The 26,589-nt window shown below is 46.1% G+C and overlaps 1 protein-coding gene across 1 annotated transcript in view; it reads left to right on the forward strand.

The window, feature by feature from the left end:
• The first annotated feature begins 15,861 nt into the window (after window positions 1–15,861).
• The window catches only part of PRP4K (pre-mRNA processing factor kinase PRP4K), a 37,942-nt gene continuing 27,214 nt past the window's right edge, over window positions 15,862–26,589 (forward strand). The window contains exon 1 of the mRNA XM_082259255.1: window positions 15,862–15,947. Coding sequence (XP_082115381.1) covers window positions 15,913–15,947 — 35 coding nt within the window. The 5' untranslated portion in view covers window positions 15,862–15,912. The remainder of the gene's footprint in view (window positions 15,948–26,589) is intronic.

Consider the following 26,589-nt stretch of genomic DNA (forward strand, 5'->3'; position numbering starts at 1 on the left):
AAAATGCCACACTGCTGAGCTTTGCAATGACGGCATTCTGGTGGTGGCAACAGCTTGCGTTGATTGGCATGCTGTCTGGCTGACCCCGGGTGCCGATACATGCTGTCTGACTGTGCCACTAGCTCCTTGCGATGACCTCCCCCTGCTTCCAACTCGTCTTCTCCTCCTCTCTGTCTCCCCATCTGAACTTTCCCCCTCTTCTTCTGCTCTTCGAGCAGGCACCCAGGTGACATCCACGGACACATCGTCATCATCAGCCGCTTCACTTGACAACTCAGCAAAGGCAGCAGCAGCAGGCACAACATCATCATCATCATCATCACAATGTACGTCCATGTGTATAATGCTGCCTGACTGAGACATATCCCCGTTATCTCCATCCTCTGGCACTAATGGTTGCGCATCACTTATTTCTTCCAACTGATGTGTAAATAACTCCTCTGACAGATCAAGTGAAGCGGCTGTGGTGCTAGTGTTGGTGGTGGTGCCGGCGGGCGAGTGGTAAATTGAGAGGTGCCCGAAGCTGAGCTGGAGAAGGATGGTGCATTAAGGTTCCGAGCGGAAGCTGTAGAAGATTGGGTGTCCTGTGTAAGCCAGTCAACTATGTCCTCTGAATTTTTTGAGTTAAGGGTACGTGGCTTCTGAACACTGGGCATTATTCTAGGGCCAAAGGAAATCACAGCACCACGACCACGACGGCCCCTGCGGGGTGTCCTGCCTCTGCCTGTCATTTTTTTTTTAGATTTGTGGCACTATGCGTGCAAGCTGCTGTGCCACCGTATATCAGTGGTGGGCACTGCAGTGGGCACAGTACACTCTGTGGACCTGACAGTCATTGGCAGGCCAGGCAACTGCAATTATAAAAAATATATATATATTTAATTTGCAAGCTGCTGTGCCACCGTATATATCAGTGGTGGGCACTGCAGTGGGCACAGTACACTCTGTGGACCTGACAGTCACTGGCAGGCCAGGCAACTGCAATTATAAAAAAATATATATATTTTTAATTTGCAAGCTGCTGTGCCACCGTATATATATATCAGTGGTGGGCACTGCAGTGGACACAGTACACTCTGTGGACCTGACACTCACTGCAATTATGACAGAGGAAAAAAAAAATATTTTTTAAACTGCAAGGTTCTGTGCCTGTGCCACCCGAAATGAGTGTGGTGTGCACACAGTACAGTCTGTGGTGGGTCTGTGGCCTCTCACACACGGCGGGCAGGCAACTGCACAATATATATATATATATATAAAAATTACTCAAATACCAGCCCTAAAAAGGGCTTTTTGGGGACAATATATATATATATATATATATATATGTGGAAAAAAATTACTCAAATACCAGCCCTAAAAAGGGCTTTTTGGGGTGCTGTCAGGATGCTGGCCTTACAGCAGGAGTGGACCGAGAACATTGACTAACAAGACCGAGAACACTGACTAACAACTGTCCCTAGCTATTAACAGCAGCAGCACTCTCCCTGCTCTCACTAACACACTGCTTCAGGATGATCTAAGATGGATGCTGCCCTTGCTTTTTTATAGGAGGTGGGAGGGTGTGGGAGGGAGGGTATGCTGATTGGCTGGAATGTGTCTGCTGACTGTGAGGTACAGGGTCAAAGTTTGCCTCAATGATGAAGTATAGGGGGCGGACCGAACATCGCATATGTTCGCCCGCAGCGGCGGACGCGAACAAGCGATGTTCGCCGGGAACTGTCCGCTGGCGAACAGTTCGGGACATCTCTATTATTGATAACGAAGGTCAGAACATAGTGACGCGACAGACAGACTGCGACAATTGCTTCTATGTACGACTGGCGAAGAAGTACCATCCACTGAAATGTTAGAATGATTACAGACTACTGCAGAAGAACACCCTTTTCAGTTTAGGATTTAATTTTGCAAAGCATATAAAATTATATTTAGAGTAGACAATGAAAGAGACCAAGGTATTATAATATCTTTTGTAAAAAAATGTAATTACCTTGAGCCAACTTCATTAGCCATAGCACAGGAACGACAAAATTTGAACGATATAGTAAACTTCATTGATAAAAAAAGGAGACAATTGAAACAGAGCAATCTCACATATGAGGTAGCTATGATTCAATGTGACAAAAATAGTCAGGCAACAGACATGTCAGAAATTACAGATCCCAGTAAGAATGACAATGACAGTGAAGGCAAGTGAGACCAGGAGAGACGATTACACGTTTTTACTGCCATAGATTTGGCCATATGAAAAAACATTGTTGTAAATTTAGGAGAGACTCGCAAATAAAAGCTAAAGATATGGAGAATGAAAGCAGCTTTTGTACAACCTGCTTTATTATGTCAAGATAAAAGTTTGACTAAATTGCCCTATGCCACCACAGTCAAACAGATCAGTAATTTGACTGTTAACAACAGTTCAGACAGCGTAGCGAAAGGAGCTGTCACTGACAGAGATGGTTTATTGCCATTGCCAAAATTAGAATCACATTGAGATTCGGTCCCTATACCATTACATTATGTTGCTCCAATTATATTGGATGAGAATGGTAGACAATATATACAAGGTTTGCTGAATGGTAAAAAAAATAAATCTTTATGTCATTGATTGAGAGCTGAAATTAGCCTAACCAGAGAAAGCATACCTGTGAAACCAACCTCCTATCTCAGTGGATGCCCAATCGGGGGAAATGCGTCAGAGAGGAGGCGCCGCGTCATCACTAGTAGACCGAGACAGCGCTCCGCACTGCAGGCGGCCACCGCTACTCTGCTTCACTTTGGGGGAACCCGTACTTATTGTCTACAATATTGTAAGTGCAATTTATCTTTACCTCAATAAATTTATTGTTGATAATGCACCATGGCGGTCCCCTTTGTTATGTCCCCTACCTTTGAGGTAAATTAGACACCCGAGGTCACATCAGCCATCAAGCGCTCAGCGATTCCTTGCAGGACCACTACACGTGACAGTTCCAGGCTTATATCTTTGCTTTGTCTGGTAAGAGTCCAGGTACTACCTGTGTGTAAGAGTGTCACCTGAGTTTCTTGGAATCTCTCTGCAGCTGCTTAATCTCCGGAGCAGTGATATCTTTACATGCCCTTAAAACTTCTATTCTTTGGTAAGAGGCTAAGCTGGTGGTGGGACGCTGAACTATCCTATCACAAGGCTTGCACCCTCCAGATTTTTTTGTGTGTGTAGCACGGAATTTTGGAATCACCTTTTGGACTATTTATCAGCATTTTTGGACATTATTGTTTGATACCCACTGGTGTTTCACTGGACTGAGTTTTTTGATTTGCACTTGTCATTAATCATTTGATACAAGGTTGTGTATATGAGATATGAATGATGTGTGGATTTAATAATTCATTGAATATGAATAATTATAATTCAGGGGGAATTGTTAGATAATTATTCCAAATTCCTAATTCGACACTTATAGGAGTTATATTATATTCCTGGCAAGCTTGCAAAATATTTGTGGTTTTATGATTAATTAATCATGTGTGAAAGACCTTGATCAGGTATATAGTGATAAAGTTCTTTAGCTGAGGCAGTAAAATGTCAAATTTTTCTGGTGTATGTAGCTAGTTGGATGATGACATATAAGATATCTGGTAAAGAATGTCATGGGAAGTTAAGAATAGTCAGGATCTATGTCAGAGGTATTGAAATAAAATTCACGGAGGTCCAGTCACTAAAATTTTCTTCCAGCAGAGGTCCGAATCGCATGTTTGATTCCTAATGGCACCTTGATTTCAAGCTTGACACATCTTTCATAAGTAGCTTTTATTTCTGATATTTTTACCTACATTGAACTGAACTGTTATACTTTTTACATTGTATTTATGATGCCAACTGTGTGACAATAAATTCACACTTTGTTTTTAGGTCAGCCTGGCTATCTATACTAATCATCCAGAAACGCCTAAAGATACTAAAATATTAGATATCTTCAATATTTTTCATCCACGGGGGGGAATTCCACTTCCTGCCCAGGCCAATTTTCAGCTTTCAGTGCTGTCGCAGTTTGAATGACAATTGTGCGGTCATGCAACCCTGTAATCAAATGAAATTTTTATCATTTTTTTAATAATTTTTCTCCTTTACTGATGTGCGCTAATGAGGCTGCACTGACGGGCACTGATAGGCTGCACTAATGGGCAGCACATATGAACACTGATAGACGGCACCAATAGGCAGCACTGATATATGGCACTGACAGGCATCACTGATGGGCACAGATTGGCAGCACTGGTGGGCACAGTTGGGGCTGCCCTGATAATCAGGACACTGATGAGAAATCCCCGCTTACCGGCTCTCCTCTCCTCACCCGCTGTCAGTGAGAGAAGAGGAATGCTGCCAACCATAGCCTATGACGTAGAGCCTATGTCATACGCTGTTCACTGTGATCGGTAAGCGGAGCGCGGAGCACCACCAATGGCTGCGCTGCGCGCCCCCCCCCCAGTATGCATGGGATGGGGGACGTCCTTGCAGAACGAGAGTGCTCCTGCCTGTCTATCATTTCACAATACGGCGAGCTGGAAACAGTTAAATAAAAGTGGGCAGGAAAGCCCTGGAAACTATATCTGGAGTGGAGTAAACTCACTGTTTTGGCACTACCACTAAGCTAAGAAACCCCAACATGTCACAGCGCCTGTGTCTACAAATACATTGGATACTGTACATTGGGCTGCATTTAGACCAGTAAAAAACAAAAACGTCTGCATGTCTGAAACCGCTCAGTATTCTGCGTGTCTGAAAACGCTCAGTATTCTGTGTGTCTGAAAATGCTCAGTGTTCCGCGTGTCTGAAAACTCTCATTATTCTGTGTGTCTGGAAAAGCTCAGTGTTCCGCGTGTCTAAAACCGCTCAGTATTCTGCGTGTCTGAAAACGCTCAGTATTCTGCATGTCCTGAAATACCCAGTATTCTGCGTGTCTTAAAACATTCAGTTTTCTGCATGTCTGAAAACGTTCAGTATTCTGTCCGAAAACGCTCACTATTCCACGTGTCTAAAACCGCTCAGTATTCTCCGTGTCTAAAAAGCTCAGTATTCCACGTGCCTGAAAATGCTCAGTGTTCCATGTGTCTTAAAACACTCAGTATTCTGCATGTCTGAAAACGCTCAGTGTTCCAGATGTCTGAAAACGCTCAGTATTCCATGTGTCTGAAAACGCTGAGTATTCCGTGTGTCTAAAACCACTCAGTATTCTGCGTGTCCGAAAACGTCCAGTATTCTGCATGTCTAAAAACGCTCAGTATTCTGCGTGTCTGAAAACGCTCAGTATTCCTCATGTCTGAAAACACTCAGTATTCCTCGTGTCTGAAAACGCTCAGTATTCCGCATGTCTATAATCGCTTATTCTGCATGTCTGAAAATGCTTAGTATTCTGCATGTCTGAAAACGATCAGTGTTCCCCATGTCTGAAAACGCACAGTATTCCGCGTGTCTGAAACTGCTCAGTATTCTGCATGTTTGAAAACGTCCAGTATTCTTCATGTCTGAAAACGCTCAGTATTCTGCATGTCTGAAAATGCTCAGTGTTCCACATGTCGGAAAACGTTCAGTATTCCGCGTGTCTGAAAACGTTCAGTATTCTGCATGTCTAAAAACACTCAGTATTCTGCGTGTCTGAAAACGCTCAGTATTCCGTGTGTCTAAAAATGCTCAGTATTCTGCATGTCTGAGAATGCTCAGTATTCTGCATGTCTGAGAATACTCAGTATTCTGCGTGTCTGAAACTGCTCAGTATTCTGCGTGTCTGAGAATACTCAGTATTCTGCGTGTCTGAAACTGCTCAGTATTCTGCGTGTCTGAAAACGCTCAGTATTCTGCGTGTCTGAAAACGCTCAGTATTTTGGCAGCAGTGTGCAAGATGCCTAACAGCACACCTTCCCGTGACCACATGTACTGTATAGTAGTATGGTCACATACCTCCCAACTAGGGATGGGCTCAGGCGTGTTCAGATCGTAGTCCCAACCCACTTGAGCAATAATTTAGGAATCCGTCACTGCACACCGCCAATCATAGGCAGTGAAACATTTCCCGGCCCGCAGATGCCCATACGCACAGCCTGACTAGGCTGCCTATGATTGGCGATGTTCAGTGACAGCTTCCTGGCCTGAATGCTTAGGTGGGTTGGGACTAGGATTTGAACATGCCTGAGCCCAACTTTTTAAGATTGGAATGAGGAACACCTATTAGCAAAAGTATGTAGGCATAGGACACACCCCGTGCCATGCCCTCTAAAATGAGAATTATACAAAAAAATTAGGTAAACCCACAAGTGCTTTTTCCTACCACTACCATTCCTTCATATTGGCATTTGAAATTTACAAATGCAGCAATTTAGAAATTGGATGAAAATTTAACACTTTTTGAAAGATAAATAGGGCATTTTATTTAGTTTTTTAGATCAGACCAAAATGAGGGACAAATGAGGAGCAAAGAGGGACAGAGGGACTTTGCTCCAACTCAGGGACAGTCCCTCGAAATCAGGGACAGTTGGGAGCTACGTGGTCACACACTGCTTGTGTGAATCGGCCTTTGACCAATTCCCACAGCATACAAAAAAAATGGAAAATAATAAACTTCAGGTACTTCTATGGCCTGGCCTGTGTACAGTGGGAAGGTACCTGGGTGCGGGTTAATATGTAAACCGGCAGCCAGGCTTTAAAGCGGAGCTCCACCCAAAAAGGGGAAGCTCTGCTTATTCGCACCCTCCACTGTCACATTCGGCACTTTTTTATGGGGGGGGGGGGGGGAGCAGATACCTGTCAAAATCAGGCACCCGCTCCCACTCCGGGTAAAATCACTAAACGGCGATTACTGCGAGTAATGAGGTTTCCAGCCCCTCCTACTCCGCTGCTTTCTGGGAGACACACAGGTCCCAGAAGACAGCGGGACCATTCATAAAATGCTGCGTGACTCATGCACGCACAGTAGGAAGCAGGCTGTTTAAGCCGCAAGGCTTTATTTCTTGTTTCCCTTATGCCCTGTACACACTATCAGATTATCTGAAGACTTTTGTCTGCAGACTTACCAAAACCATATAATATGAGGTCAAACCTAAACACCTTCAATTTGTATGCAATCCGGCAGGCCCTTGCACTACATAGAAAAGGTAAATCTGAAGACAAAAGTCTTCAGATAATCTGATAGTGTGTACAGGGCATTAGTGACGATGCCAGAGCCTGTGTTCTGTCATATTAGGAAATGGAAATGAAGTTCCGACAGCTGACAGACCATAAATACTTACTGCTCATGCGTTTTACCACTAATAGGTTTCTTAATCGAACAGAACACGAAGGCAGCTGGACATCTTGTTACACCCAGCAAAGTCTTGAATTTCACACTTATTTTAGCAGTAAACTGAGCTGATATACTGAAATAGAGTATTTTGAAGCCTGGAGAACTGTTTTGAAATGGAATTTTTAAAGCAGCAGCAAGCCTGCAGTCAGAAGGTGGTGACTGCCATCTTGGTACACCCTACACTGCTCGGCGCCAAACTTATAGTCAGAAGCCGCCGACTGACATTTTTGGAGACCCTTATGCCTCGTACACACGCAACGATTGTTGGCCGTGAATTTTCGGCCAACATCCGATCGGCCGATTTTCGGCTTGTTAGTATGATGCTTCCGACAACCGACTCTGACTTTTCGGCCGAACAAAATCTGGTGTGCATGCTATAAAATTTTGTTGGCCGTCAACAGAACGGCCGATTTTCCGTCAGTCAGTACAGATTTCGGCAGACAAAATTCAGATGAGCAAGACTGGGCATGCTCAGAGAAGAAAAAACACACGGAAAGTTAACCAGCACATGACATCACTTCTGAAGTTGGTTTTTGTTGGCCGAGAAAATTTGTGTGCAGTCTAGAGCACATTTCAACCAACACAACAACACTGGACAAAAGATGGCCGATCGGTCGGCCGATAATCGTTGCGTGTGTACGAGGCTTTAGTCGGTCGCAGTGAAATCCTGTATTTCATGGCTGAGCCCATTCAGTGTAATTGCAGCCTAAGTGCAGTGTACAGCCTGTCACTGACTTGAATAGTTGTGTGCTGCTGTCTGTATTACTCTATACAGTGATCATAAACATGAGTACAGCAGCGTACAACTATTCATGGCAGTGACGAGCTGTACCTTGCACCTGGGCTGCAATTACACTGAATGGACTCAGCCACCTGTGTGCAAGAGTCCTGAATCTCGTTAAAAGTAATGTGAACTTTCTCTCTGTACTATCTCTCTCTTCTCATGTAAGTATAAATTATATCCCATATGGAGTTTGGTAGTCAGTACCATCACTAAATGCAATCTTGTAGTGCATGCCTGAATGCTACACTCTGTACATAGCACACTCCTGAACCCTGCACTGTGTACATAGTGCGCTCCTGAACTCTGTATATAGCACACTCCTGATCTCTGCACTGTGTACATAGCGCGCTCCTGATCTCTGCACTGTGTTCGTAGCGCACTCCTGATCTCTGCACTGTGTACGTAGTGCACTCCTGATCTCTGCACTGTGTACGTAGTGCACTCCTGATCGCTGTAATGTGTGTGTGTAGTGCACTGCTGCTGATCTCTGCACTGTGTACGTAGCGCATTCATGATCTCTGCACTGTGTACATAGCGCACTCCTGATCTCTGCACTGTGTATGTAGCATGCTCTTGAACTCTGTATGTAGCACACTCCTGATCTCTGCACTGTGTACGTAGCGCATTCCTGAGCTCTGCCCTGTGTGTGTAGGGCACTCCTGATCCCTGCACTGTGTATGTAGCGCATTCCTGATCTCTGCACTGTGTACGTAGCGTGCTCCTGAACTCTGTATGTACCACACTCCTGATCTCTGCACTGTGTACGTAGCACACTCCTGATCTTTGCACTGTGTACATTGCACACTTCTAATCTCTGCACTGTGTACGTAGCGCACTCCTGATCTCTGCACTGAGTACATAGGGCACTCCTGATCTCTGCCCTGTACGTGTAGTGCACTCCTGATCCCTGCACTGTGTATGTAGCGCATTCCTGATCTCTGCACTGTGTATGTAGCGTGCTCCTGAACTCTGTATGTTGCACACTCCTGATCTCAGCACTGTGTATGTAGTGCATTCCTGATCTCTGCACTGAGTACATAGCGCACTCCTGATCTCTGCACTGTGTAAGTAGCGCATGCCTGATCTCTGTAATGTGTACGTACAGCATTCCTGATCTCTGCACTGTATACGTATCCCAGTATTGAACTCTGCACTCTGTATGTAGCACACTCCTCAACTCTGTATATAGTGCACCCTTGAACTCTGTACTCTGCACTGTAACGTTGTGCACCCCTGAACTCAGCACATTGCGCACCCCTGAACTCTGCACATAGTGCATTCCTGAACTCTGCACTGTGTGTGCAGTGCACTCCTGATCTCTGCACTGTGTACGTAGCGCACTCCTGATCTCTGCACTGTGCACATAGCGCACTCCTGATCTCTGCACTGTGTACGTAGTGCACTCCTGATCTCTGCACTAGGAACGTAGCACACTCCTGATCTCTGCACTGTGTACGTAGCGCACTCCTGATCTCTGTACTGTGTAAGTAGCGCACTCCTGATCTCTGCACTGTGTACGTACAGCATTCCTGATCTCTGCACTGTATACGTATCCCAGTATTGAACTCTGCACTCTGTATGCAGCACACTCCTGAACTCTGTATATAGTGCACCCTTGAACTCTGCACTCTGTAATGTTGTGCACCCCTGAACTCAGCACATTGCGCACCCCTGAACTCTGCACATAGTGCATTCCTGAACTCTGGACTGTGTGTGCAGTGCACTCCTGATCTCTGCACTGTGTACGTAGCGCACTCCTGATCTCTGCACTGTGTACTTAGCGCACTCCTGATCTCTGCACTATGAACATAGCGCACTCCTGATCTCTGCACTGTGTATGTAGCGCACTCCTGATCTCTGTACTGTGTAAGTAGCGTACTCCTGATCTCTGCACTGTGTACGTAGAGCATTCCTGATCTCTGCACTGTGTATGTAGCACACTCCTGATCTCTGCTCTGTGCACATAGCGCACTCCTGATCTCTGCACTGTATACATAACGCACTATTGAGCTCTGCACTGTGTATGTAGTGCACTTCTGAACTCTGTACATAGCGCACCCTTGAACTCTGCACTCTGTAACGTTGTGCACCCCTGAACTCTGCACATCACGCACCCCTAAACCGCCTTGCAAACCTGAACCACAGATGCCTGATGGCGAAAAGCCCAGGAAGCACTAAGCGCCCGAGTAGAGTGCACCTTAACAAGGAAAGGTGGAACTTGACCCTTAATTGAATAAGCCTGCACCACCGTCTGTCTGATCCATCTGGAAATAGTCGCAGCAGACGCAGGCGACCCTTTCTTTGGTCCATCCGTGAGTACAAAGAGCAAATCTGACTTTCGAAAAGACTCAATAGTCGCCAAGTACACCCTTATTGCCCAAACCACATCCAAAATATGCAGTGCAAATTCCTTAGGATGCTTAAGCTTAGGACACAAGGAGGGTAGCACAATATCCTCATTTAAGTGGAAACTGGAAACCACCTTCGGAAGGAAGGAAAGACGGATCTGGACAAAGCACCACTTTATCCCTGTGAACCACTAGATAGGGAGAGCGACAGAACAATGCTGCCAGTTCCGACACCCTCCGCGCAGAAGTAATAGCCACCTTCTGGGATAAGGTAAGCAGGGGAATCTCGCAAATATTTTCAAATGGAGGCTTCTGGAGAACTGACAGCACCAAATTAAGATCCCAAGGTGGCAACGGAGGTCGCACTGGAGGAGCCAAGTGTTGCACCCCCTGGACAAAGTTACGTACCAGGGAATGGGTGGCTAATGGCCTCTGGAAGAAAATTGCCAAGGCCGAAATCTGACCCTTGATAGTACTCAAGGCCAATTTGTGGTCAACTCCCCATTGAAGGAAGGCCAAGATCCGAGCCACCGAGTAAGAGCGAGGAGGAACCACAATAGACTCACACCACGCAATATACGACTTCTACGTACGATGATAGATCCTTCTAGAAGTCGCTTTTCTCGCTTTAAGCAGAGTGGGAATCACTGAAGCAGACAATCCCCTGTCCTTCAGCACCTGGCTTTCAACAGCCAAGCTGTCAAAGCCAGCGACTGTAAAGCAGGATGGAAGATCGGCCCTTGAGACGGTAGATCCCCCCTGAGAGGAAGTCTCCAAGGAACGTCTGCGACTAGCCTCACCAGGTCAGTGTACCAAGCTTGGCGAGGCCAGTCCGGAACCACAAGGATGACCATAATCCCTTCTGCCACGATCCTGCAAAGAAGTCTTGGCAGCAACATGAGAGGGGGAAAGACATACATCAGCTGATACTGACCCCACGGAGCCACCAGCCCGTCTGTGGCGCCTGCCAGAAGGGTCCAAGATCGGGCCACAATATCTGCACTTTCCTGTTGATCCGGGACGCCAATAGACCTACGTTTGGAGTGCCCCAATGAAGGCACAGCAGCTGGAATACATCCGCATGGAGAGACCATTCCCCTGGAGCCAAGGCCTGCCGACTGAGGCCAATTTTCCACTCCTGGAATGTGAACGGTGGAAAGAGCTAGAACAAAACGTTCCGCCCAACGAAGGATGCTCCCCACCTCTAAGGCCGCCAGGACACTCCTGGTGCCCCCTTGGTGATTGACATAAGCCACAGCCGTGGCATTGTCCGAATGAATGGGCACTGGACAGCCCTGAAGGTACTCTGTCCAGTGAACTAGGCAAAGCCTGATCGCTCTCAGCTCCAGAACATTGATCGGTAACCTGGATTCCTCCAGAGACCAGACCCCTTGAACACAAAGCTTGCCAAGAACACCAACCCACCCAGACAGACTGGTATCCGTGGTGATCACTGTCCAATATATTGAGAGGAAGGATTTTCCTTGTTTGAGCGTCGGGGACTGAAGCCACCATATCAGGAACCCTCTGGTCATCTGGCTCAGCTGGATCTGATTGTTCAGGGAATTTTGATTTTTGTTCCATTTGAGAAGGATTTCCTTTTGGAGTATTCTTGTGTGGAATTGAGCGAAAGGTACCACCTCGAAGGACGACACCATCAGTCCCAGAACTCTCATAGAAGTCCGGAGGGATGACCATTTGCTGGACAGCAGTAGCTGAATCGCAGTCTGGAGCTTCTGAAGTTGTTTCGGAGGAAGAAACACCCTGGCTGAGGACGAATCCAAAGTCAGGCCCAGATAGTCCAGTCTCATGGAAGGAACTAGGGATGACTTCTGAAGGTTTAAATTCCACCGAACCCCTCCAGAGTTCTCATGGTGATCTCCAAGTTTGTCAACAGCACCGTGGGAGACTCCGCACAGAGAAGCAGATTGTCCAGGTAACCCAGGACCAATATCCCCCGCTGGCGTAATAAAGCCTGGACCGGAGCCAGCTCCTTTGTGAAGACCCGAGGAGCAGAGGGGAGACCAAAGGGTAATGCCACAAACTGATAGTGATCCTCTCCCATGGCAAAATGCAGAAAATGTTGATGTCCTACACATATTGGAATGTGAAGGTAGGCATCTTTTGATGTCTATGGAAGCCATGAAATCTCCCTGGTGTAGGGAAGCCACCACCGTGCGAACGGATTCCATCTTGAATTTTTGAACTCGCACGAAGCAATTCAGTGCTTTTTAGGTCCAGAATTGGACACACCTTGCTCTCCTTACTGGGGACCGTAAACAGGTTTGAGGAAAAGCCCTGAAAGCGTTACTGAATTTGGAACCGGAACTATTACTCCTTGTTGTAACAGGTCCTGCACCTCCCCAAAGAGAGCTTGTAAGCGATCCGGGGACTGTCTCATATTGGAAGGGAAAAATCTTACCAGAGGGACAGATCGGAACTCGATCTTGTAGCCGGACCGTATGACCTCGTGGACCCACTTGTCTTGTAACCAGGATAGCCACAGGTCCGGAAATCGGCAAAGACGTCCCCCCACCCCAGATACGGGTGAGGGTGCACCTTCAGGCCGAAGGGGCCTTATCCGCAGGTCTGGAGAAACCCGACTTCCGTTTTCCAGACCAGGGTCACTTGGAGCCTCCCGGGGAGGCCTTGAAGGACTTTGATCCTTTATCAATCACTCCTGAGGGACGAAAAAACTTCTTGTGTGCTGAAAAGGAGGGACCCCGCCTACGACGAGGGTCCTTACCCTTGTTAGCCTGTAGGAGAAATGTACTCTTATCCTCTGTAAGACCTTTGATAAGGTCATCATGGGTAGCCCCAAACAGGCGACAGAGTTACTACAGCGTGCCCCCATTCAATGCAGAGTTAATACAGCGTGCCCCCATTCAATGCAGAGTTAATACAGTGTGCCCCCATTCAATGCAGAGTTAATACAGCGTGCCCCCATTCAATGCAGAGTTAATACAGCGTGCCCCTGGCCTCTGGCTGAAACACGAATGAAGTAGTCACTTACAGTACTGAAGACAGTCAGGCTGAGGCTCACAGCAGGCAGCAGGGGTCGGGAGTCGGGACGGGAACGTTTTGGCTCTGGATCCTCTCTCGTCGTCTGGGCCGGCTCAGGCGGGAAGGAGAAGGAGACGGTGACGCCCCAAGCACCGCCCAGCACCACCGCACCAATCACAGGACGAGGTGGGAGTGCTCGGGACGCATCGCTCTGCGCCCTGAGCACATTCTAAAGGCCGCCAATAAGCATGAGAAAAAAAAGCACATGAGGACAAAAACCCCACCCCCTCCATAGCAGCAGCATTGGCCGGCGCCCCGCTGCAATTAAAGGAACACTTTTTTTTCCTTTCTGCCTTGGGGGGGGGGGGGGGCGGCGCCCATGGATCAGTCGCCACTGCTGGAACTGTGCATTCTGACCTTTATTTTCATGTCACAGTGTATTCTGCCCTCCCTGTCACTGGGCATTCTGATCTGTCAGCCCCCTGTAACTGCTAGTCCCATGTCACTGTGCATTCTGATCTGCCAGTCCTGCTCTCTGCCCCCTGTCACTGTGCATTCTGATTTGTCAGCCCCCTGTCACTGCTAGTCCCATGTCACTGTGCATTCTGATCTGCCAGTCCTGCTCTCTGCCCTCTGTCACTGGGCATTCTGATCTGTCAGCCCCCTGTCACTGTGGAACCTGAACTGCTAGTCCCATGTCACTATGCATTCTGATCTGCCAGTCCTGTGTCACTGTGTATTCTGCTCTCTGCCCCCTGTCACTGTGCATTCTGATGTGTCAGCCCCCCAGTCACTGAGTAGTCTGATCTGTCATTTCTAGGTCAGTGCGTTGTCTGCTCTTAGTCCCCTGTCACTGCGCAACCTAAACTGCTACTCCCATGTCATTGTGCGTATTAATCAATCAGTTCAACATCACTGTGAATTCTGCTTTCTTCCCCCTGTCACTGTGCATTCTGGTCTGTCAGTCCCCTGTCACTGAGTAGTCTGACCTGTCATTTTAATGTCACTGTGTAGTCTGCTGTCAGTTCCTATCACTGTGTAACCTGAACTGTTAGTCCCATGTCACTGTGCTTCCTCCAGCAGTACCCGCATGACCAGCATTACCCACCAGCAGTACCCACCAGCATTACCCTCCAGCAGTAACCACCAGCATTACCAGCCAGCAGTAACCGCCAGCATTACCCACCAACACTACCTGCCAGCATAAACTGCCAGCACTACCCACCAGCATTACCCACCAACACTACTCGCCAGCAGTACCCACCAGCAGTAATCGCCAGCAGTAACCGTCAGCATTACCCACCAGCACTACATGAATGAGCGAGTTTGGGGTTAAGGAACTTGACTGGCCTGCACAGAGTCCTGACCTCAACCTGATAGAACACCTTTGTGATGATTAGAGAGACTACGAGCAACTACCCACCAGCAGTAACCGACAGCATTACCCACCAGCAGTAACCGCCAGCATTATAAGCCAGCAGTAACCGCCAGCAGTAACTGCACCAGCAGTACCGGCCAGCAGTAACCGCCCGCAGTAACCGCACCAGCAGTACCGGCCAGCAGTAACCGCCCGCAGTCTGCAAAATAAGTAGAAAATGTATGTGCATTAGCGTGTATATTGTTGCAATATGTTTTTTAATAACTAGTTGTGTTTTGTCATATGTCATGTCCTTGTTTATACATGTATGAATAAGGACATGCCATTTTCTGGCTACCTAAGTCATACGTGCTAGGGGTGCAACTATCCCCCAGCACATAACTGTAATGCCCCGTACACACGTGCAGATTATCTGCAGACACTTACCTTTTCTATGTAGTGCAAGGGCCTGCCGGATTGCATACAAATTGAAAGTGTTTAGGTTTGACCTCATATTATATGGTTTTGGTAAGTCTGCAGATAATCTGCACGTGTGTATGGGGCATTACTATCCCAGCATGTGCAGTGTTTCTGACTCCTACCACCATCACCATTTCAAATCACTGAAGTGATCACGGTGGTTAGAGTGTTCCTTTAATATCTCTCAGAAGAAGTAAACCTCTTATAAAGTATACTGATTCCATTTCATTTGATCGTCCCCTGGTTGTGTTAAATTAGTGCGGGGTGGGGGCACAGCGGCGTGCGTGCGGCGGGAGCCGCGCAGTACCACCACCCTGAAATTTGTTTTTGCAGGTTGGGACGCCTGCCTTAGGCTAGGGGTACCGACAATGCTGAATTCCTCGACAGGTAATTTTCCTTTTGTAATTTATATTTGTAACTGCTGACTTTTCTTTTTTTTTTTTACAGGCTGGAACTCCGTTTTAAAAAATGCACAAAAATGTGTCACGCAAATAACTAAATGAAAGAAAAATGCCAGCCAGTGCCAACCACAGGAGGAAGTTGTCTGGGGAGAGCGGAAGTGACGCAGGGCGCCGCTTCCGCTCCCGTAACCTCGCCTCCTCCGAAGCTGGGAACTCGGAGAGGAAAATGGCCGCTGTGGATTCAGAGCTGCGCGAGCCAGAGTAAGAGCCGGGGGAGCGGGAACGGTGTGGGGGGTTGGTTTGGTTAGTGCGGGCCGTGTTCGGCGTCGTCCATATTGTGTGTGGCAGTATGTGTGTAGGGAGAAAGGTACAGGGGGCTGTACAGTTCACCTTCCCAGCTCTCCAGTAGACCGGAGGAGGAGGGGGGCGCACACGGTATAAAGGCGATCCTCCGTACATAGCCTGGCCCCGGATAGAGCAGGGTGGAGCTTAGAGAGTGCCCACAGCTGTCATTGCTACCCGGGGGGCTGGACCAGGTGGTACCTGAATCACGTGGTCCTAGGGGAGCACACACACACACATGTATGTACATGGAAGGCAGGAGCTCTGTCTCCATGTGTGATCATTGCAACTACACAAGGCTGATCCCTGAGGGACACATTATATAAAATATACCCAGAGGTGACATGATTCATGGAGAGATCCCACTCACATACATTATATCATACAGCATACCCATAACATAGGATGTACACCACATGTGTGTGTCTAGAGGTGGAAGAACTCATGTACAAGTGTATTTCATAGGCCAGTGATCACCTCCAGCCACCTGATTTCATCTTCCCGCTGTCACAAAAGTGTTTCCTGATTAGTTGTAGTGGATTTCTTCAGTTGAAGCATTACTATGTATCATATTTCATTCTTTATCACTTCTTAGGCCCCTTTCACGCAGGCGGATCCACTTTGGTGGACTCTGCTTGCTCAGCAGGGATCGCTAAGTTTGATCCCGGCTCAGCAGGCGGATGACAGGTCCGTCTCCACTCACTGTGCAGAGACAGACCTGTCAGTGTCCTGCTCTCCTGTATGGGGAGAGCCGATGAAAAGGGATAACCTGTCAATTTCCATCTGATCCAAACCGCTGGAGGGATGGCAAAAGTGTCGCCATACGTCTGTTTTGAGCAGATTTTGTGAGATTGAATGCCAGGCGGGTGTCACATGTCCACTGACGTCCACCTCCCTGTAGAGGACAATGGGTGACCCAATCGGGTCCGCCTGAAAAACGCACATACGGGCCTGATTGTGTGAAAAGGGCCTTATAGCCTTAGGGCTCTTTCACACTTGTAGTCCGTCAAACGGACTCCGCTTTTCTCAGCGGGGGATCGATCCCCCGCTGAGCAGGAGGATGACAGCTGTTCTCCACGCTGTGTGCAGAGACACAGTTGTCACTGTTCCCCATGCATCTCTATGGGGAAATCGGATGGGACCGTCGGTCCGTTCTCATCCGATCCGCTGGACGGATGGAAAATAGGGTTCCCATCCGTCCAGATTTGTCGGATGTCAGCGGACATGTCTCCGCTGCCATCCGATGCCCAATAGGAATGCATGGGGGGACTGTTCAGATCCGCCAAAAAAACGAACAGGCGGATCTGAACGGTCTCCCTGTGTGAAAGGGGCCTTACTGATTCATCAGCTTCATGCCTAGTAGTGGGGGACTTGATGTGCAGTTGCTTCAGCCTGGGTTCACACTTGTGCGGGACACCATATGCTATTCTTTGCAGTGTGATTTGAGCCCATTTATTTTGGATGGCTCAATTTGCACTGCATGAAAAAGATGTAGGCATCCTTTTTTTTTTTTTTTTGCTGCACTGAAATCAGATCGCATGGGTGTTTCCCCCCCCCCCCCCCCCACATGTTCCAGTACTTGCACTACATTTGGCTACCTGTTTTGGGGTGTCATTAATTTAACATTGACACCAGTGGCAGATTGCACGAACGGGGTGTGATTTCATTGCAGGAAATACTCATGATTCGCTGCGTTTCCTAAACTGCATGTATGTGAACCAGGGCTAAAGTGGTTGTAAACCTCTGACATGAAATATGAATAAAGCCTAGCCCTCTATAGCAGCCTTTTTCAATCAGGGTGCCTTCAGGTTTCTTCAGGGCTGCCTTGGCAAAACACCTAAAAATGCTCAAACATTGTATACAAGTCTTAGGGTGGATCAAGCCTGATTTCTATTTACATAAACCACAGGTTTTTATTGTGCAGCATTAACCACCTTCTAGCCGCCGGAGTCCTAACAACCAATGACATCATCAGTTAAGGAGGACGTCGGGCACCTTGCTTTCCCCTTTCCATTAGCACTGGGGTCATATTAGTTGAGGGAGAAGAAAAATGCTGGAATACTAGCCAGTACCAGTGTGGAAAAGTGTATTTGCAATGCATAGGAAGAAATGGTCACCTCTAACGTTGGGTGTCCTATGTGTGTGATTGTTGCATTATGAAAAAATGTTCTTCTAGTTTTTTACATTTATAGAATGGGGTGATTTAAGATTGTGCAGAATTTTAAAGGACTGAAAAAATGTTGAGAAACACTGCTCTATAGTGTGTACTTGTCTCAATCTAGAGCAACTAAGGCCAGTTCACACTAAAATGCACTGCAGCTGTGATCTGCAGCGGGTGTCATTAAGGTAATGACATCCCAAACGCAGGCCGCAAAAGCAGTGCATTTTGCCTGCACCTGTATCATGCGATCCGAAGTATTGCACAATCCAGTTGCAGTGAGTTTTCAAAAGTTGCGCATACATGGGCTAAAATTGCACCACACAGAACTGTATGCGAATTGTACTGAAACACCCAGCACGTTGCTTTGCGATTCCTGGTGTCAATTGGGCATAAGTGTAATATCTGTCTACTGCTTGGTTCCTCTGCTATCCGCATGAATCCGTTCTGACAGGATATCCTGACACCAAGAGAAAAATGGTGACTCAGGAGGGCAGCCTCCGTTGTTCCTGTGTTCTATGTGTTGCTTCCCTCCAATCAGATCTCAGAGCTCTCCTCAATGAGTGTAAATTCAGCTTCTTGCCCTCACTTTCTGAAAGCTCAGACAAGCTGCATCATTTCTGCACTTTGAATTAGTGTTGTATGGATACCGAGGCCGCTATCCATGCCAATACTAAGCATTTGCAGGAGTACTTGTACTCCTGCAAATGCTCAGATTCTAAAACCGATACCTTCAAGTCTGCATTTTCATTGCGACCTGCATTGACTTCTGTTAAATGAAGTTGCAAACTCCAATTAAATCGGAGGTCCAAGTTGCACTGAACTGCGGCTTTGAAATCACGCTACTTCAGTGCAGTTTCAAAGCTGCAGATCAGTGCAATTTAGACCTCCAATTTCATTGCAGGTCACCACTTCATTTAACGGAAGTCAATGCAAGTCGCAATGAAATTACAATGTCGCCGTGACTTGAATGGTAACAATTTTAATGGTTCCATTGCCGGCAATGGGGTGTCACTTGTCATGCAAATTGAACTTTCAAATCGCACTGCTTGTGTAAAAAAAAAAAACCCATCACATGGCACTAAACATCGATGTTGATAACTAGTATCGGCGAATACTTGATAAAAAGTATCGTTACTCGGTCTTAAAAAAAAAAAAAAAAAAATCTGGTATCGGTACATCCCTACTTTGAACGGCTATAGAGAGGAGCATACTGCAGATAAACATGTACAACTTATGTAGGAGGATTTGTTTAATCTCAGTGTATCTTCTGAGGATAGTCACTTCACAGGGTATATGCAAAGGGTTTACAACCACTTTAATGTATTTCTTTTTCATAAGGGAATCTCAGGAGGTTGGCATCAGTAGTATAAGGTGGACCATACATTACACAATTTTCTTAGATCTACCAAGAGCAAGGGTTTGTCGGATACTTATGGAATATAATGTTAGTTTTTGTCCACGTAATGGCTCCCCAAGTCATCACTGACTGGAAAATTTTGTGTTTCATTTGGAAATCAAGGTCCCAGAGTCTGGAAGAAGAGTGTGGAGGCACAGAATCTAAATTGCATGAGGTCCAGTGTGAAGTTTCCACAGTCAGTGATGTTTTGGGGAGCCGTGTCATCTGCTGGTGTTGGTCCACTGTGTTTTATCAGAGATTCACCTGTATTTTAAGGCCACATTCACACCTGTGTAAGTGTCGCGCTACAGCATACATTTGCCCTATGTGCAACAAACGCTCCAAAATAGCTCCTGCATTTTTTTTTTTGCAGTGAGTCTCATGCGTTTTTTGCTCAACTGCTTTCAGTGTTTAGGGTGCCAGTAAGAATAAGTGGCACCACAAGTACCATGTGCATTTTTAATGAACGTGTGCAGAAACGCGGGTCATTATTCGTGTTCCCAGAATGTCAAGATGTGAACGGAGTCCAAGGGTCTTGCTTGTATTTAAAGCAGAACTAAAGTTATTAATTGCATCCCATGCTGACATATATTCACCTGACTTTTTCCATGTGTCAGGGTTTCACCCTCTTGATTGGCTGACAGGGATGAGGATGGGAGTCATTCATACTGGTAATGTGTACATTCAGTAGAAGAGGAACAGGCAGGTATGTTTTCTTGGTTGCAGAATGGACATAGCATGTTTCTTTGGCAACAAAAAGCTGCTTGCTCACAATTTTTTTTTTTCGTTTTTTTTTTTTTTTTTTATACTGAAAGTTTAGTTCAGCTTTAATGGCTCATGCACAAGGATGCTTTTGGCCATATAGTATAAAAAACAGGCATATTCCAGTGATCAGGAGCCCTTAGGTGCAGTGTGCCGCTCACTGCCAAATGCCATGTCAAAATTACAACAGGCTGAAAAATGTGGCTGCTGTACACTGTTCTAAATAAATCCCAGTTCTAAAAATGATACACCTAATGGGAAAAAGTGCCCATATGCATGTCATGGATGTCATGTGGCAAGCTGCATGCACCTATAAACATTTCTTTCATATTCAGAACAAAAGAAATCATACAGTGCCTAGTCCTTACAAAGCGTGTAAGGGCTCAGTCCAAGGAAGCTGGGTGCCAGCCATCCACCCACCCATTTTAATAAAGATTGTTCAGTTTATACCAGATTTGTGTAAAAGTGTGTTGATTTTTAAAAATTTTAAATGTACAGAATATTGGCACCTGATATCAGCTATCGGCCTGAAAGGCGGCTGAAAAATCCGTATCGGCCCTGAAAAATAATTGTCGACCCCCCCCCCCCCAAAGAAAAAATTCCCATTGACCATTGTAACTGGAAGAATCCAACATTTAAAGCGGTATGAAATCCAAAACTATAAATATATATTGCAGCTACTTAATTATTAGATGTAATGGCTGCATTCCTTTTTTTCTTTTTTAGTCTTTTTTTCTGTTTTCACCTGGTGATCTGGGCAGTAACTTACCTCCTGTATTACACTCTGGATGGAGCACAGGGAGACAGCAGCAGTGATAATGGATGGACTAGCAAAATTTAGATACACTAACAAATTGAACCCAAACTCCAGCTGACTCTGCAGTTACTCAAGCAGTTTTTCGATAAAGGTTTTACATAAAAGCTGATCATTGTAAATGATTTGTTAAAGGGGTTTGTCTCTCCCCTAGAAAATGATACATCTGTAGAAGAGCTTGTTCTTTTGAAAAACAGACTTACTTGCCAGATAACCAGACAAAAATAAATGGAAAGAAAGCCTAAAAAAGTAACTCCGCTACCACCTCTAAGAATTGGTAAGCTGCAATATATTTTGAAGGAGAAAGGCAGAAGGTTTTTTTTATCTTAAAGAGGAAGTAAAGTCACTTAAAAAACGAGAAAAAAAAGCCCTGTAAAAAGAAGGGCATAATGAGCTAGTATGCATCGCATACTAGCTCATTATGAAGTACTTACCTTAAAACGAAGCCCCTGCCGCGCCGCTCCCTCAGCGACAGGACGGCCGACATGTCCGGCCGTCCTGCTTCGCGTCCTCCGGCCATCTGACTGGCCGGAGGCGCGATTACATCACTCCCGCGCGTGTGCGCGGGAACCGCCATTCACGGCATAGGACTCTGAAGGAACGGCGCGGGTGGCCGTTCCTTCAGAGCGCATGCGCCAATGACGTCATCGGCAGTATGCACTCTAAATATATCCTAAACGGTGCATGTTTAGGAGATATTTATAGCACCTATAGGTAAAAGTTGTGAAGTGGGTTTACAACCTCTTTAATGCATTCTATTCATAAAGATATAAAAAGCCTTTCTCTGCAATACTTACCTGAGGTCCCTCTCTGTCCAGCGATGTCCACGAGTGTCTCAGCCATCCGAGATTCTCCCTCCTGAGATAGAGCAGCGGTGCCAATAGCTGCCATCAAAGTCAGCTAGCCAATCAGGGGTGAGAGGGGGAAGGGCTGGGTCAGGACACCATGTCTGAATGGACACAGGCTTGGGTGCCCCCATAGGGAACTCAATGGGTCAATTTACTAAAACTGGAGAGTGCAAAATCAGGAGCAACTGTGCATGGTAGCCAATCAGCTTCTAACTTCAACATGTACTATAAAGCCTTGACAAAAAAAAAAAAAAAAAACTGGAAGCAGATTGGTTCTATGCAGAGCTGCTCCAGTTTTAGTAAATCAGTCCCAATATACAGTGCCTTGAAAAAGTATTCATACCCCATTTTCCGCATTTTGTCATGTTACAACCAAAAACGTAAATGAAACAATGTGTCAATCCCTTCAGAAGTCCATAAGAGTGAAAAGTCCAACACATAAGCAGCGCTTGTAAAGAGTGTGACCCCTTAGTGAATCAACAACGGTGAATCAGCGAGCACTTCAATAGTGAGAGAATCAATGGAGCGTAGGTAAGATCAAGGGCTTCCACCACACCACGTGACCCCCTCATGTAATGCTTACTCACCAGACTTATAAAATCAGAGAGGGCGTGAGCACGCAGCTACCCTGACATCAGTATTGTGAGCGGCAGCTGCGGACTTGCCTACACATCCTCCCGATGCTGACGAGCAGGAGAGGGGCGGTGAGCTTCCGGGCAGCGCTACGGCTGTCAATGACATCTTGTGTTTGAGTACCTTTTATTCATTTGTTTTTTGTGCGTGGGGCATATTTTAATAATAAAATAGTGTTAGACTACTACCCTATTAGCCCGTTATGTTTTTTATATCACTCTGCACACACTTGTTGGATGATCTGGTACATAGATTCTGTACATTTCTTTTGATTCCGATTGGGGAGATATTGGGGTCCAAGTAGTCTGGAGTTGCCCGTACTTGGTCCGATCTGATGAGATTGAGGAGATTAAAGGCTCTTTGATTTTATAAGTCTGGTGAGTGAGCATTACATGAGGGGGTCACGTGGTGTGGTGGAAGCCCTTGATCTTATCTACACTCCATTGATTCTCTCACCATTGAAGTGCTCACTGATTCACCGTTGTTGGTTCACTAAGGGGTCACACTCTTTACAAGCGCTGCTTATGTGTTGGGACTTTTAACTCTTGTGGCACTTTTCTACTGCAAGTACTGGCTCAGCTCTACTCGGCCCGGTTTGTTTTTCCACTGCTGGTACCGCATGGTATGGTGTTGGAAAGGTTCGGTACGGTATGGTTTGCTTTTCCACTAAAGTAGTACTAAAGTTAAGTGGGTGGGATAACAACGATTCTCTGACCAATCAGTGGCTAGTAGTGACTGCATGCAAAGGATTGTGGGATATGGTACCGGTATGGTACCTCTTGGAACCACAATCGAGGTGGTACTGTTTTTGAGAGCCGAACCGTTCGGTTCCATGCAGTGGAAAAGCGGCACCGTACCGAACCGTTCCTACACCGTACCATGCGGTACCAGCAGTGGAAAAGCACAAAAGTGAGCCGAACGGTTCGGTTCCATGCAGTGGAAAAGCGCCATTAGACCCCGTTCACACTATGTCGGATCCGACTTCGGGGCGACCTGTGAAATTGCGTGCAGCGCGACTTGCACTTGTCTATGCAAGTCGCTCCAGGTCGCCCCGAAGTAGTACAGGACCCTTTTTGTAAAGCCCCGTACACACGCACAGATCGTCGTCATACAAACGTCGGCGGACGAAAGATCTGCCGATTGTACGCGTGTTAGTATGGTGCCTCCGACAGCTGTCTGCACACAATCCGCGGACAAGAGTCTTTCTTGCAAACATGAAAATTTTTGTCTGCGGACACCAGAATGGACGATTGTTCGCCTGTCAGTACAGAAATCAGCCGACAGACCGCAGATTTGCAAGACTGGGCATGCTCAGAAAATAAAAAACACAGGGAAAGTTAACCATTACATGACATCACTTCTGCAGTCAGCTGAAGTCTGCGGACAAAATTCTTGTGCTGTTCTTGTGCTGTCCTTGTGCTGTCTTTGCACTTTTCAACAGACACCGACATCCCGGGGAGAAAAGACGAACATTTGTATGACGACGATCTGTGCGTGTGTACGGGGCTTAAGTCGGAGCAACTTGTGTCACTCCTATTAGAACGGTTCCTGTACTGAACAATGGGAGCGCAACGGACCGCAACTTGTCAGGCTGACAAGTCGCAGTCCAAGTCGGATCAGTGTTAACCGGCACTTATGGACTTCTGAAGGGATTGATACATTGTTTCATTTATTATTTATTGAGCAGCAGCTATACATGTGTTCATATTCATTATTCTATTATTTGCCTTTTGTTTCTCCTAAAGCGTGAGGTGATTGAGATAATATTCAGTACCTTTGTGCTATCCCAGTCGCTTGGTTTTCAAAAACGTAAATGTATTTTATTGGGATTTTATGTTATAGACCAGCACAAAGTGGCACATAATTGTGAAGTAAAAGGAAAATGATAAATGGTTTTCAATTTTTTTTACAAATATCTGAAAAGTGTGGCATGCATTTGTATTCAGCCCCCCCCCCCCCCCCCGAGTCAATACTTTGTAGAACCACCTTTTGCTGCAATTACAGCTGCAAGTCGTTTTGGGTATGTCTCTACCAGCTTTGCACATCTAGAGGGTGATATTTTTGCCCATTCTTCTTTGCAAAATGGCCTAAGCTCTGTCAGATTTGATGGAGAGCGTCTGAACACCAATTTTGAAGTCTTGCGACAGATTCTGAATTGGATTTAGGTCTGGGGCATTCTAACACATTAACATGCTTTGATCTAAATCATTCCATTGTGACTCTGGGCTGTGTGTTTAGGGTCATTGTCCTGCTGGAAGTTGACCCTCCTCCCCAGTCTTAAGTCTTTTGCAGACTCTAACAGGTTTTCTTCTAAGATTGTCCTGTATTTGGCTCCATCCATCTTCCCATCAACTCTGACCAGCTTCCCTGTCCCTGCTGAAGAAAAGCATTCCCACAACATGATGCCGCCACCATGTTTCACGGTGGGGATGGTGTGTTCAGGGTTAGTTTTCCGCCACACATAGCGTTTTGCTTTTTTGCCAAAAAGTTACATTTTGGTCTCATCTGACTAGAGCTCCTTCTTCCACATGTTTTGCTTTCCACATGACTTCTCGTACACTGCAAACGGGTTTACTAATGGCTTTCTTTCAACAGCGGCTTTCTTGCCACTCTTCCATAAAGGGCAGATTTGTGGAGAGCTCAAATAATAGTTGTCCTGTGGACAGATTCTGCCACCTGAGCTGTGGATCTCTGTTAGCATGGGCATCTTGGCTGTTTCTCTGATTAATGTTATTGCCTGGCCTGTCAGTTTGTGTGGACGGCCATGTCTCGGTAGGTTTGCAGTTGTTCTTTCCATTTTCGGATAATGGATTGAACAGTGCTCCGTAAGAGGTTCAAAGCTTGGGAACAGAACTTTATCCCTGACCTGTCTGGTGTGTTTCTTGGCCTTCATGATGCAGTTTGTTCATTAAGGTTCTCTAACGAACCTCTGAGGGCTTCACAGAACAGCTGTATTTATACTGAGATTAAATTACAGGCAGGAGGACTCTATTTACTAATTAGGTGACTGCTGAAGGCAATTTGATTTTAGTTAGGGGTATCCGAGGAAAGGGGGCTGAATACAAATTCACCAAAGGCCACTCTTTTCAGATCTTTATTTGTAAAAGATTTTGAAAACCATTTTTAATTTTCCTTTCACTTCACGATTATGTGCCACTTTGTGTTGATCTATCGCATAAAATCCCAAATAAAATACATTTATTTTTTTAGTGTGTAACATGACAAATCGTGGAAAATTTCAAGGGGTATAGATACTTTTTCAAGGCACTGTATCACCCAATTTATTGGTAAAATATAAATGACAAAAAGTCTTACAGGAGAAAAGATTCTCTTTAAATGCAGATTTATGGCAGCAGCTCCTCTGAAATACTGGATTCCTCCAATCGGTAACCAAAAATATATTGCTGACAGTGCTGTAAGTGCTTGCCCATTCTAAACACACAGCCAGAATAACCTTAAAGTAGCCTTTCTTTACATTCCTAAAACATTGTATCGAGTTGCAATATCTGAACAAGTACTAACAGGATTCTATCTAGGGCTCTTTCATAGGTGATCCGATCAGGTCCGCTTGTCAGTTCTTTATCAGGTGGACCTGATTGCAAGGTCAATGCATTCCTGTTAGGTAGGTGTAAGGCCCCTTTAACACTTGTGTGACCTAGCCACAATTTTGTTCGCAATTTTGACTGAACTTGTGGCAATGCCTGTGTAATCTTGAGGTCTCTGGACCTCAAAACGCATCAAAGTCAGACCAGAGTAGAGCAGGGACCACTTTGAAGTTGTTGTGACTTGAAGTCACACAGATAAGAGCGGTTCTCATTGGAAATAATGGAGTATGACTTGTCATACGACTTTGCAGGCCCAAAGCTCACAAGTGTGAAAGGGGCCTAAGGCCTGGTTCACACCTATGCATTTTTAGTGCCTTTTCAGTTTTGCAGAAACACTACATT

Source organism: Pelophylax lessonae (assembly GCF_965119305.1).
Source record: "Pelophylax lessonae genome assembly, chromosome: 5".
NCBI classification, from domain to species: Eukaryota; Metazoa; Chordata; class Amphibia; order Anura; family Ranidae; genus Pelophylax; species Pelophylax lessonae.